The following is a 14,736-nucleotide window of genomic DNA, read 5'->3' as shown; positions in this document are numbered from 1 at the left end:
TATTTTTCCTCACCAGTTATAGCAAAATAGAACTTAGTCCAAGAGAAAGGGAACATCTGATAGACAGTAGTTGGGCTTTCTCTTGATCTCAAATATCAAACAAATCTTTTATCACTATGCAGCTACCCTAACTTCCATTTTTAGTTACTTTACCTAATTTTTAATCATTGCAATTAAAGATCCTTGCCTTTTCCTCAAATCACAAGATAATATTAATATAGACTAAGCCAATTATTACAAGACAAATAAGTAAATTTACTAGTTAATGGGTGACATTTAAAATAATTATAGTTTTGAAAATTGTAAATCATTTGGAAGTAGAGAAAAGTGCCATAGAATTATTTAAATATGGTTAAATTCATAGAAAATTTTAAAAATACCTTTACAAAAAAATATTCCTTATTTTTATTTAGTTCTTTTAATCACATTTAAAAATAAAGTATCATATATATATATATAATCTCTAAGTAGTACACACACACATATATGCACACAAACACATCAGCCAGAAATTACTTATGATAAAGTAAAAAACAAAGTGCTAAATTTCCATATATGAACTTGTTTTTGCTTTATTTCAGCATTAAATCCAATGAATATAGGCTTTTTTATTTGAAATAATATTTTCATATATATTTTGTCTCAAGTAGCAAAGAAAATCATACCAAAAATTGTTTAAAAAACTCTGGAGACTGTAAATTGCATTAGAAAGGCAAATATTTCTTATAAACATTAATTAGAAACATTTTGTACTTTCTTATTTTTAAGAGAAGATATTTCCATTTAAAATTTAAAAGTTTAGTTAAGAGTATAGTCTTAGGTTGCAAGCTATGGAAAGAGGAATTTTTAAATGTCAAAATAACACACGTTCAGCTAAAACCACTGATTCAATTCAATAGCAAGTTCCTCAATAGCTTCTTGCCATCTAAAATCAATGAGTACTCTTCCTCTTAATAAAATCCTGAGTCAAGTAAAACTCATAGAGGTTTAGAGGGTAAATTAAATGCAACCCAGAAAGCAATTTGTGGTTATAGTCTAATTTGCTATTAGTCAACACTCGCAGGCTTGACTAGAAACCAATATTACTATACATATGTTCTTCCTCATTCATGTCTGAGCACTCTCATCAAGAAACTAAGACTCTAAGAAACAGTTTTGCAGGACAAAACTAATACAGAACTTCTCAACTGGTGATAAATGAAATAATTTTGAGTACAGAATTAGTTTATAATGAGTCATTTTATTATTTGTTACTGGTAAATTGAGTTAATCTCCTATCTTTTTGATTGGAAATACTTATGCTAAAAAAGTTCTACTATTGAAGAATTGGTGTACTTTTTTAAAGCTGGAAATCATCTAGGGATTTTCTAGTCTCTTTGAATTTGTTACATTTATTTCAAATGAGTAAGTGAGGTAAAGGGATTTGTCTCTGTATGTTTCAATAGGAACTTATGTAGGTTTCATTTTCTGATTTCCAACAAAAAGGATTATTCATTTATCCCTTCATAAATAATTTTTGAGAACCTATGTGTATAATTCATTAAAGAAACCTCAACTAAAACTGAAAGGAGGGCAAGCCTGTGGGAGGAGCTGTCACTTTCATAGTCAATTACTCCAAAGTGACCCCTGTCGACATCTCCCACTAGAAGTTGTTTCCTACTTTACTATCTAGGGAAGCAGAAAACTTCTCTGTCTCCTGAATAGCCCAGCCAATCAGAGAGGATAGCAGCCCAACCAATGAGAACCTTCATACTTTGGATTCACAGTTTCTTCCAATAGACTCTGATTATTACAGTTCATCCCAATTCTGCCCTTTTCCTGAAACATGGCTCCTTTTCCTTGTTCTCTGGATTTGCCTATAAGCCACCACAGTTTGCATAATTTGAACTGTAATTCTCATGACTATGTCTGTATAACTCACTTAAGCTGGTAGAATAGCTGTTTATTATCTTATTGAAGTTCAGGTACTATCTGCTAGAGGCCATCCTATTAATACCTGCTAAGAATATGATGGTGAACAACACAAAAACTGTATCACACAGTTTCCTAAAAAGTAGAATTTTATTAAGTTACTCCTTAATAGTCCTGAGCACGATTTCAGCCAGCACCTGTGTCACCTATTTTATAATTTTGATTCCATTATTATCTTGCAAACTAGGCAGACTTAAGCAAGGTCACTTCATGAATAGATGTTCACTATATTCACTATAGTTAATATTAACTATATTGTTAATATAGTTTTATTTTTAAAAAAGTCACTATACTTTTTTCTCCCTAGGTTATCCCATCTTTGTCCATCCTCCAAAGATGTTTTTCTGTGGGGAAAGTTATCTGTCTCCCAAGCAAGAAGTTTGCAGGGAGTATTGCCCTGTTTTAAAAGTAGCAAAATGAAACATGGTAACAATAAACTAGCTGCCAGTATTTCCTTCTTTCCTTTTTAATATTTACATTTCAGAACATTTGGAGACAAATAAGAAGGCTAGCAAATTTGGAAAACTCAGCAGTGGCCACAGGATTGGAAAAGGTCAGTCTTCATTCCAATCCCAAAGAAAGGCAATGCCAAAGAATGCTCAAACTACTGCACAATTGCACTCATCACACACGCTAGTAAAGTCATGCTCAAAATTCTCCAAGCCAGGCTTCAGCAATATGTGAACCGTGAACTTCCAGATGTTCAAGCAGGTTTTAGAAAAGGCAGAGGCACCAGAGATCAAATTGCCAAAATCCGCTGGATCATGGAGAAAGCAAGAGAGTTCCAGAAAAACATCTATTTCTGCTTCATTGACTATGCCAAAGCCTTTGACTGTGTGGATCACAATAAACTGTGGAACATTCTGAAAGAGATGGGAATCCCAGACCACCTGACCTGCCTCTTGAGAAACCTGTATGCAGGTCAGGAAGCAACAGTTAGAACTGGACATGGAACAACAGACTGGTTCCATATAGGAAAAGGAGTACGTCAAGGTTGTATATTGTCACCCTGCTTATTTAACTTCTATGCAGAGTACATCATGAGGAATGCTGGGCTGGAAGAAGCACACGCTGGAAACAAGATTGCCGGGAGAAATATCAATAACCTCAGATATGCAGATGACACTACCCTTATGGCAGAAAGTGAAGAGGAACTCAAAAGCCTCTTGATGAAAGTGAAAGAGGAGAGTGAAAGGTTGGCTTGAAGCTCAACATTCAGAAAACGAAGATCATGGCATCTGGTCCCATCACTTCATGGGAAATAGATGGGGAAACAGTGGAAACAGTGTCAGACTTTATTTTTTTGGGCTCCAAAATCACTGTGGATGCTGATTGCAGCCATGAAATTAAAAGACCCTTGGAAGGAAAGTTATGACCAACCTAGATAGTATATTAAAAAGCAGAGACATTACTTTGCCAACCAAGGTCCGTCTAGTCAAGGCTATGGTTTTTCCCGTGGTCATGTATGGATGTGAGTGTTAGACTCTGAAGAAAGCTGATCGCCGAAGAATTGATTCTTTTGAACTGTGGTTTTGGAGAAGACTCTTGAGAGTCCCTTGGACTGCAAAGAGATCCAACCAGTCCATTCTAACGGAGATCAATCCTGGGTGTTCATTGGAAGGACTGATTCTAAAGCTGAAACTCCAATACTTGGCCACCTCATGCAACGAGTTGACTCACTGGAAAAGACTCTGATGCTGGGAAGGATTGGGGGTGGAAGGAGAAGGGGACAACAGAGAATGAGATGGCTGGATGGCATCACCAACTCGATGGACATGAGTATGAGTGAACTCCGGGAGTTGGTGATGGAGAGGGAGGCCTGGCGTGCTGTGATTCATGGCGTTGCAAAAAATTGGTCACGACTGAGTGACTGAACTGATCTGAAGAAGGCTAAGTTTATGCTGGAGAAAGATGTATTTATATAATAACTTCACTGACCTAGGTAATGGATGTAAAGGTATCAGCACCTTTAAAACAAAATTTTTGATTCCTAGTGTTATCTATGCTATATAAAACAAGACTAGGGTGCAGATGATACCTGTCCATATAAAACTGAATAGCATTTTCAGGGGAAATGGGGTATGCTCATCTATACTATTTTCATCGTCCTGTTAACCAGTTTGATACCTGCTGCTAAGTGACTGTTTCATTTCAGGACAGAGTTGTGGGCTTTTGTTCTAATTTCAGTACTCAACTGCATGATAGTGTAGGAAGCTTGTTTCAGTTTCTTTATGTGTGGGGAAACTCATAGTAACTTAAACTTAGCCTGTTTCCTTGACTTGTAAATGTCTTACTGTGAAATGACTTTCTTAAATTAAAAACCTAGGCTTTTTGTACTTCGTTAGTAAAGTGCTTTGAATACCTCATAGGACCTCATATGATTGGAAGATGTGTGTAATGACGCATGATGAAATTTTTAATATAATTTTATTTTTATTTCCTTTTGATCTCAGTATGATCTATGAGAAAGTTAGGTAGCTTCTCTTTTCACATTCAAGAACAACTGATACCTTAAAGAACTTGAGAGAAAACTAAATTCTTTGTACTGTTTTGGGGTATAACTTTGGTGCTTGAATTTAAATATCAGAACTAAACATGAGAGGCATTTCCTCCCTTAATCATTTCCCCCTGTGCAACATCAGAGAAAGGGAAAAGGGTTAAAATCAACTTTCCTCCTTGGTTTGGTGGCATCACCTTACTCTTAAATTCCCTCTAGGGTTCAAAGCAAGCAGAGAGGATTAAGAATTGTTAGCATTATTGGTTATTTCGCTCCTCATATTCTTCTTTGGTTCCTACTATCAGAAACACCCTCAACCTATTTCTTACAGTTAAATGTTGCCCAGTAGGAATGCAATGCTTTATCTGAGCATGCAAAATATAAAATAACTAGAGTAAACAGGAGCAACTGCTCCTTAATCTACAAGCAGAATTCTTGCATCTATAAATTATATGTACAGAAATAGAGAAGAAACAACTCAGCAAGAGGCCTTTCCAATTTAGTCTCCTAGTATAAACAAATCCATGTGACGCAGGCAGTTACCCTTGTCATATTTATGGAATCTGCATACATGATAGTCATAGCACTTTAATTAGAAACTCCACTAAGTTATCACTGTGGTTTAGTAAAATTACAGAACTCACTGATACAGTATGTGGTCTTTTACCATAAGTGAGCCTTCTTTGGATAACAAAAAATCATGAAAAGCTATGTATCAGATCTGTCAGTGTAGTAAATATAAATAGTCTAATTTGGTGTTTAACTTTCAGGATTTTTCTCAGGTAATTTTAACAGAAGTAACAAAAAGAGGTAATAAACATCTCCCTAGCATTCCCTTCTGTTAGTAGTTCTCAATACAAAATAAAAGTTATAAAGCAAAAATAGGCCATATTTTCTTCAAGAATGTCGTATTTTTCAAAAGGCATTCCCTAAATGTATATTATTTATATTTATTATTAGGTTTCCCTTGTAGCTCAGACAGTAAAGAATCTGCCTGCAATGCAGGAGACCTGGGTTCAATCCCTGGGTCAGGAAGATCCCCTGGAGAAGGAAATGGCAACCCACTCCAATATTCTTACCTAGAAAATTCCAGGTAAGGTAATTCTGGAGGAGATTGACCAGCTACAGTTCAAGGAGTCCCAAAGAGTTGGACACAATTGAGCAATTAACACTCATTCACACTCATATTATATAACTTCAGATAGTGGGTACTTGATTCATAAAAGTTTGAACATGCACACACACACACTTTAAACTTCCCTTGTGTATTGCTGAACAAGCACGCAAAAGATCATAATTACCCAATAAGAGTGAAAGCTGGTAATCCCAGAACTTTACAGGACAGATCATGTTATTTCAAGTCAAAGAAAAATATGCAGATAGAGAGGTAGAGGCAGAAAGAAGCAACCTGTATAATTTCTCCAGGAAATACAATTACTATACAATGAGGTTTTTTGAAAGTCCTTCTAAGGATTTTCTAATTTACATCTAAAAAGTGATATGATCTGTCTCAATGGACCTTATGTCAAACTCAGCAGTTTCATTTTATTTATTTAGCTTTTTGTGTAACATTCATAGTATAAAGAAAAGCATTAAAACCCCTTAGAAGCAGTGAAGAGATAAGAAGTTATTTGAACTAGTGCTAGCACGTATGATGGGTATCTGTTCCTGGAAGTCTATGGATTACAAATAATTCTGAGCCATCAATCATATGTTCTGTGGAAGAAAAAAAAATGGTGATGGAAGTGATAGTTTTAGCCTCTTTCTGGTCTATGATTCATGTGATTCATATATGGAGAATATCTTATAACTATTAATTAGTATAGGAGCCACCAAAAGCATCAGTCATGGTAGAGAACTCAATCCTCACAGGCAGGTTACTTGGGGGACTAATCTGCATTGGGAAGGTAGATAGGGAGACAAAGTCTACTGAACCTAAGTATATGTCCAAGTTAAACTTTGAGGACATAGAAATGTGTATGCACAGGCACAGAACGTGACCCTGATATTGACGAACTATTGAATTCTTTTTTCTAGGTTCTTCTATAAACTTGACCCAACTTGAGAAATGTTTTACCGGAACAGGAAAGGCTGAAGCTGAGCAGATAGGGGAGAAGCTATCTTTGGTCACAAAAAGCACACAAAAAATAAACAGGAATCCCTGGAATTTCCTCTGAAATCTTGGACTTGGTAAATCATCTCACAGGCAGTAGTTTGATAGGATGATTATTGATATAGGATGATTGCTGCTGCTAAGTCACTTCAGTCGTGTCCGACTCTGTGTAACCCCATAGACAGAAGGCCACCAGGATCCCCAGTCCCTGGGATTCTCCAGGCAAGAACACCGGAGCGGGCTGCCATTTCCTTCTCCAATGTGTGAAAGTGAAGTCGCTCAGTTGTGTCCGACCCTTAGTGACCCCATGGACTGCAGCCTACCAGGCTCCTCCATCCATGGGATTTTCTAGGCAAGAGTACTGGAGTGGCTTGCCATTGCCTAATTAGTTATGCTCTAAAAAACAATGTCTGTATTAGCTATCAATTTGAATTGATTACTAGGAACTTCATTTATCCTTTGTAATTGTATGGTGTTAAATGCACATTCTGATAGAAAATCATTTTCTTATTTTGTCATCTTTTAGTTCTCTCAAAGCACATCATTAAAAATGTTGTTTGCAATTGAAAATGTTTGATTAGGAATGTGTGAAACTTAAGTCACACTTCTTTTTCTCAGAGTAAGTTAGGAAGAAAATGAGGAGACTTTAAAAATATATCTACAGCATATACATAAGCTGTATATGTGTATTTATATATAGATGATGGAAAACTTATGCACAAATTCCAACACAGGCTGACACACTGCACGTGTCTTAGCATGTGAAATTTTCCTATTCTTACACAAGGAAATTGTCAAATATGTCCAAGATCTTTGTTATATGTATTAATGTTGAAAATGAAATATAAATTTTAATTGAATCTTAGAAAACCCAAATTCATTTAGACATATCTGATATAACAAGTTGCATTCCAAAAAGAGTTTTTTCTGTCTTATATTTCATGCCATATACACAACTTTAACCAGTGATGAAAATTAATTGAATAGCAATGATATTTCATTGAGTGTAGAATTCACCATATAAAACTGTGATTATAAGATGAAAAAAAATATTTTAGGTAAGCAGAAATTGTATAAAACATTAATTATTTTATGGAGGAGGTACTTCATAATCTAAATAGTAATGCCACTCTATTTTTAGATTTTGGAGTTTGTGCTTCTTGAATTATTTTGAGACAATTATGTTGCAGAGTCTCAAGGTACCAATTGTTTGCCTTTTATGATCTGACTTTACTTTTTGAAACAACTGAAAGCTATCTGTAATGATGAACAGTAGCATTTTACAAAAAAGGAGAGATACAAAGTAACACAGCACATTTTCTTCAGTGGCTTCAGTTCAGTTCAGTTCTGTTGCTCAGTTGTGTCCAACTCTTTGTGACCCCATGGGCTGCAGCATGCCAGGCCTCCCTGTCCATCGCCAACTCCTGGAGTTTACTCAAACTTATGTCTGTTGAGTTGGTGATGCCTTCAATGGCTTAAAAACTAGCTTTTAAGACAGTTACAAGAGGGGACTTCCAAAATATTTTGAGACATGATGATACTCAGTGAAGGAGCAGAAGAGAGTCAATTTGAAGGACAGCACTCTAAGTGGGCTTCCATGGTGGCTCAAATTTGATCCCTGAGTCAGAAAGAAGCCCTGGAGAATGGAATGGCAACCCATTCCAGTATTCCTGCCTGGAGAATTCCATGGACAGAGGAGCCTGGTGACAGGCTGTGTAGTTCATGGGGTCACAAAGAATCAGTGTGAGCGACTAACACACTTTTCTAAGTACATGATTTAAGTTATTAGCTAAAAGTCATTCTTGGCTTTATTCTTGGCTTACATGCAGGAATGTTCTTTTTGGATCTAAATTTAGAAAGAATAGTACTGTCTGGGATGAGAGAACGAGATGAATGGTTATGGTCCTAAAAAGCAGTTTTAAATGACAGAAATCTGAGGAAAACGTGATGAAGCAAGCTTGCTACCCATGCACTGAGCAGTAACATTTGGATCTGGAAATCATATCAAACTATTTTTGAGAGTATTAATAAGCATTATTCAATAGAGTGCAACACAATAATGTCCTGATAAACTGGAGGAAAATGTTTTAATTTTCTTTGCTTTGAAAAAATATAATATGTAACTACCTACTGTACTCTGCCAGAATCAGAGCCCTTATAATGATCTTAAGAAAACAGAGAAACTAACCCAGTTGGAATAAACATGAGTAAGACTTTATATCTCTTTTCTCCTGGGTAGAGTGGCCTTTGTTCTGAACATTCAAAGTAGCTGGACTTCATTTTTTTCTAAAATCTACCTATTATTGCAGACAGTCACTGTGACTTTGAGTCTGATATTTGAAACAAAACTTACTCCCACATCTCAGTGATAATCACTACTTGCCCTGTGGCTCTTAGTTTTTCCTTTGAAAACATTACCGAGTCACCAATCTCTGTTATTTGTGCACTGGGGATTATTCGCTTCTCTGAATACAAATACAGAATTCAAACAGCTGTCAAAAACTTCTGTATGTCAAAAGTTTCTGTAGATTTAGGTAGCATCTATATAATAATGAGCTATATTCAGAAAAATGTAGTTACCTTCAAAGAGCAAAACACTCCAATATTGTGTTTCAAATGTGGACACAGCATTCCAGAAGGTAAAAGCTCAAAAACATTAGCAATATTCTTGGAAGATAAGAAAGTGAACACTTTTGAAATCGCCTGACACTAAGACCCAACTTGTGTACCCAGAAATTCCTTGTTTTTGTCTGGGACAGAGAATGAAACATTTATAGAATTTTCCACACCAGAGGTAACTTATTATATGACACAATTTGGCCTATGAATTAAAGAACAGTAAGGCACCCTGCAATATGAGAAAAAGAAATAATTACATTTCCTAAAGTTTATATTTAGGATCTCAGTACTCAAAAATATATTGTCCTATGTACACAATGTTAAAAATTGGCAAATTTTAAGTTTAAGATTGGCAAATTGCTAGTCTGGAATAAATTATTTTAGGTGAAATTATTCTTGTGAACAAATGCTAAGATTATGCTTACCTAAATGAAATGGGAGAATGCAATTAAATATTTGAAAGAAAACTTGCTCTATCCTGAAGATGTAAAAAGATTAGAACACTAAGAGTTGACACTAATGTTAAATGCAGGCTTCAGTTAATAATAATGTATCAATATTATTTATTATTAGATGTATCAAAGTGTTAATAGGAGAACCTATTCAGAAGAGTATATATGGAAAGTTTATAATTTGTGCACAATTTTTGTGGAAACCTAAAACTGCTTTTAAAAATAAAGTATATATATATTTTTTTAAAAAATACAAGGATTAAACAAGAAAAGATTGGAGGAAAAGACTTTACTAGTGAAAGTGAAGGGAATTCAGGCTATTTTCATGGAATTTAAAAGATGATGGTGCTGTTTGGCATTATATTGAATTTTACTTCTATAGAGTTTAGTGTGTATGTGATATGGATATTCATGTATTATCACTATCATATTTAGCCTGAGTGATCCTTTTTTAAGTCAGAAATAAATATTCTATACTTCCATAGTTATATGCATTTCAAAAAAGAATATTTCTGTGTGTGTAATTTTTTGATTTTGCCACAATTATCCTTGGTTCCTTTTTAAAATTTTTGAAATAGTATAAACTTTAATAGGTTCTCCAATAAGTATACACTTTAATTTATATTTTACAATGATATAAGCCAATTTTGACACTTTAGGGACATATTTCAGACAGTCAACTTCATGAAGATGAAATGAAATGTTCTTCATATCACAAAATAATTCTGATCTAGTTTATGTCTTAACCTGACAGATGGAAGAAGATAGATGTTGGTACTTTGGGAATTAAGGAATTACTTTCCTGGAATAGATCATAGAGCTTAATGTCTATAGAAAACATCTTATCTTAGGTTTCACAGACTGACAAAGCACGAGGAGAATGTGGTTCAGATATCTTGTTTGATCACTAACTTTTCAGAGACATGAAAATCTAGATTTTCATTGAAACTGCAGTGTGGATGATAACTGATCAAACCAATTTTAGTTCCTGGGAAACTCTGACAGAAAAAAAGCTCTTTTGTGAAGGGCAACATCATTTGACTCTCAAACAAATATAATCTCTCCTTATGTTTGTAGAGCAATATTGTTAGTACTATAATAGTGAAGGAAGAAATTAAAATTTAACAGCTTAAGACTTAAATCTATTTAAGTAATATATGTTGAAAAATCTTACAAAGTATTCTGTTCACTAAATTCATTATGAAGTTTCAAACTATATGCAAGAGATTTACACATTAACAAGATAGATTAAAAGAAAAACTATAAAAAATTTTGAGCCCCCATAAAATGGACCTATCTTAAATTACACCATCAAAGAACTTGAAAATATGGAGAGTGCATGCTATATAGAATGGTTTAAGCTACAAAAAATTCCAGCCATGTAACAAAAACTGTTAATCACCCACTTTCTATTAGGTGCTCTTAAATACTGATGATACTTTTTCAGTCAAGAATGACACAATCTCTCCACTCATAAAACTTACAATCTAATAAACGAAATAGATGAGTAAATTATTACAAATATGTTTGGTATTATGAAAAAGAAATTCAGGCTATAAAAAACATATATAATAGAAGGATCTGACTCAACCAGAGAAGTCATTCAGTAAGGGCTATGGCAGCCCATGCATGGCTACTTGGCAGACCCTAGAAGGCTCTGAATCACAATCCCACTAGCTTATAATTCCAGGCAAAAATATGAATTAATAACTCCAGAAGTAGACTCTTGTCTACGTTTTTTTTTTTTTTTTTTAAATTTGGCTGCATAGGGTCTTGGTTTCAGTACACAGGGAACTTTTGTGTGGCATGTAGGATCTAGTTCCTTCCGTTCCGTCGCTCAGTCGTGTCCGACTCATTGCGACCCGTGGACTCGGCTTCTCCGTCCATGGGATTCTCCAGGCAAGAATACTGGAGTGGGTTACCATTTCCTTCCCCAGGGGATCTTCCCGACCCAGGGATCGAACCCGGGTCTCCCGCATTGGAGGCAGACGCTTTAACCTCTGAGCCACCAGGGAAGCCCTAGTTCCTTCACCAGGGATCAAATCCAGGCCCTCTGCATTGGAAGCATGGAGTCTTAACCACTGGACCACCAGGGAATTCCCATTGTCCACTTTTTTTTTTTTTGCTTTCCCATGTGGAACTCAAACTCTATATCCCCTAAATAAATATATCATTAAAAATTTTAGATGCTACTGAAGCAGATTTACAAATGCTTCTGAAGATCTCTTGATTTTTACTGGTTCCACTGAAATACATAAACATAAGCATAAGTATAGTGATGTTTACATTTTTAGGATTTAATCATTAGGTCTCAGTAATTCTCGGTACTTAATAATGGTATTTTGATACACTACTGTTTGTTTCAGAATTCATTTAAACATCTATTCTTTTCAGCTTACTATCAGAAATTGAGATCAAAAATCATACATTAAGAAAATTATGACAAATCAGAATTAAAACTAGAAATTCCTCAAGGTCAGGAACCATATTTTTGTGACTTGATATATTTAGTATCTGTGATAGTCCTAAGCATCTGACAGGCATCCGAAATATGTATTGCATGAAAATATATAACAACCTACATAATCACAAAACTTTTTCTTTAATGACAGCATCAAAATAAAAGAATGATTGAGTGTTCTTTTAAACATGAAAGGAAAATACTTATCTGTTTAGAAAATAACACTGAAAATGTACCTGAGTTGACAGATGAAAAAAAAAAAAGATAAGCAGATAAGCTCAGCATTTTTAATAACTAAAAAAGCATACATCAATGGAAGTGAAATGGACTATATGGAACGGTTGATTGTTTCAGTGGATTTTTCAACCATTTTCATTCTTAAGGCCATTCAGCAAGTTGTATCCTTGCCTCTGTTGTCTTTCTTTAGGAACTACAAATGTCTCTGCCATGGATGACTTCTCTCTTATGAAAGAAAATAGAGACTCATAATTAGTCAAAACTAGCAGTTAAGCCCCCCGCCGACAAGTGATCAGACTCCTGATCACAGGTTAAAAATATCCTAAGGCAGCAAATAGCTATACAGAATGAAAAACAAAGAAGAGGTAAGGTCTTCAAGTATTTATTTTCATGTGTAGAAAATATCTGAATAGATATTCTAGATCATAGAATTTAAATCTTTAAGAATATTTTCAGTGTTATGAAATGCCACAATAAGTCTTTATTAGCTAAAATATGCTTCCCATACAACATTCTTAGTGACTCTTCTCTTTTTATAAGAACAATCACTCAAAATATTTAAAGTGTTTTAAATTTTATAATACATTTTAAAATATAAACCATTCTGACTGTACTGTAATTTACATAATACATAAGGATATATATTTGTGATAAACATTAAGGTACATAATGCTCAAAAGCAATATAAAATTCCTTAAGTAATCACTTTAAGATTATTTATTATGAAACTTCTTTCTTAGATTAATAGGTTTTTTGCAATATAAATTTTGACACAGAATAAATGATGACTTTTGCTGGAATCAAAATTATCCTAACATATTTACTCCTAATAGTGTTTAATTTCATATTGAAATGATTAATCAGAGTGGATGACTTTATTTTCTGCTGTTTTAACTACAAGAAATGATCTCTTCTGTTTTTATCCTATTATAAGGATCATTACAAAAGTGGGAAACAATTAACACCAGGTTTAATGCCTGAGTGCTACAGAGCTGAAGTAATTGCACTCAAGGTCTGCTAACTTTTTAATCAGGCATTTGGTTGCAAGCTGCTTGCAATTGATTCTGAGAGAACTAACGCTACCTAAGGAGGAAAGCAGATGTGCCAGGAAAGCAGGCATATTGGCAAAACAAATGAAAGATTTTAAAAGGGAAAAAAAGTAGGAAAACCAAAACAAATGCTTGTCATCAGGCCACTTATTTGACTCAGCCTGTTACTGAAAAACTACACTTGTGAGCACAAGCATTTATGGGGGAGGCCCTACTGACCTACAGCTTTCAAAATATAATACTAATGCTTACCAATGAAGGCTCAGTCCATCCCAAGTATAGTGAATTGAGTTAATTAAGAGAAAAAGCTTGAAATTTCCATATTCACAAGAGTTTAAGACACCATCAGAGGTTCCTGGAATTACATCCTAATTAGAAAAGTTCCCTCTTATTTGCATTCGGGCTGCTCTTTGAAAAACAAATTTGGTTAGGTACTTTGTTCTCTCTTTAAAAAAATTAAGTTTTTCTCTGAAAGCTAATGATATTTTCCATTTCTTTTCTTTAATATCATTCACCTACTGTGAAAGTGACTCCTTTTAGGCAAGGTGTACACATTTCAAGGTGTGTGCATCTGTTAGGAGTACTGAAAGTTGGGGTATTTAAAAGATCCCTTCCTCTAGAGTCCCTTGAAAGGGTTAATGAAAAGTGAAAGTGAAACTGTTAGTCGCTAGTCCTGTCCAACTCTTAGGATCCCAGAGGCAGCCCGCCAGGCACCTCTCTCTGTCCATGGGATTTTCCAGGCAAGAATGCTGAAGTGGGTTGCCATTCCCTTCTCCAGGATATCTTAACTCATTTAATACTATTGTAAAAGTGCTTTCCACTAATAGGACAATAGGCTGATAAGAAGCAGATGAATTCTTATAAAATTCTAATTTTGAACATTTTTTACGATGGTAAGGTACACCAAAGATCTCCATTTAAACAGAGAAAGGAAAACAAATGACAGATTTTACCATTATCTGGTGAATTCCAGGACAGAGTTATTGTTTTCTTGAATTCCCCAAAGGAAGTAAGAACATTTAAATGTTTAAAATATAAAGGAGGACTACTTCTAGCCCCAGAAGAGCAAGTCAGAGTAGAAATAAGAAAAAGAGACAACAGAAAGGAGTTTTCTAAAGCAAAGTCCTATGTGTGTTTTAATTATACTTGTGTGCTGGGCCACCAGGCAATGGGCATTAGAATTCGTTAGGATACCTCAGAACCCAGAATAAAGTACACAGAAATCAATGGATCTAACACGTGATAGCCATTTACATGAGTTTCTATTCCAGCTCCAAATAAGTTAGGGAAGGCTCAGCTCAGTTTTTGTGGATCATTTTAGCTTCCAGTGAGCTCTG

At 34.8% G+C, this 14,736-nt stretch overlaps 1 protein-coding gene across 1 annotated transcript in view; it reads right to left on the bottom strand.

Annotated features, from left to right (window-relative positions):
* LOC148775825 (protocadherin-9-like) overlaps positions 1 to 14,736 on the bottom strand; it is a 435,328-nt gene that overhangs the window by 408,548 nt on the left and 12,044 nt on the right. The window contains exon 3 of the mRNA XM_088842819.1: positions 9,000 to 9,046. Within this exon, the coding sequence (XP_088698945.1) occupies positions 9,000 to 9,046 (47 nt within the window). The remainder of the gene's footprint in view (positions 1 to 8,999; positions 9,047 to 14,736) is intronic.

The sequence above is a fragment of the Moschus berezovskii genome, chromosome 13, assembly GCF_049115385.1.
Source record: "Moschus berezovskii isolate FMDL1 chromosome 13, NW_MosBer_1.0, whole genome shotgun sequence".
NCBI lineage: Eukaryota > Metazoa > Chordata > Mammalia > Artiodactyla > Moschidae > Moschus > Moschus berezovskii.
Note: the sequence above shows the minus strand (reverse complement) of the source record. Positions and strands in the feature narration are given on the sequence as shown.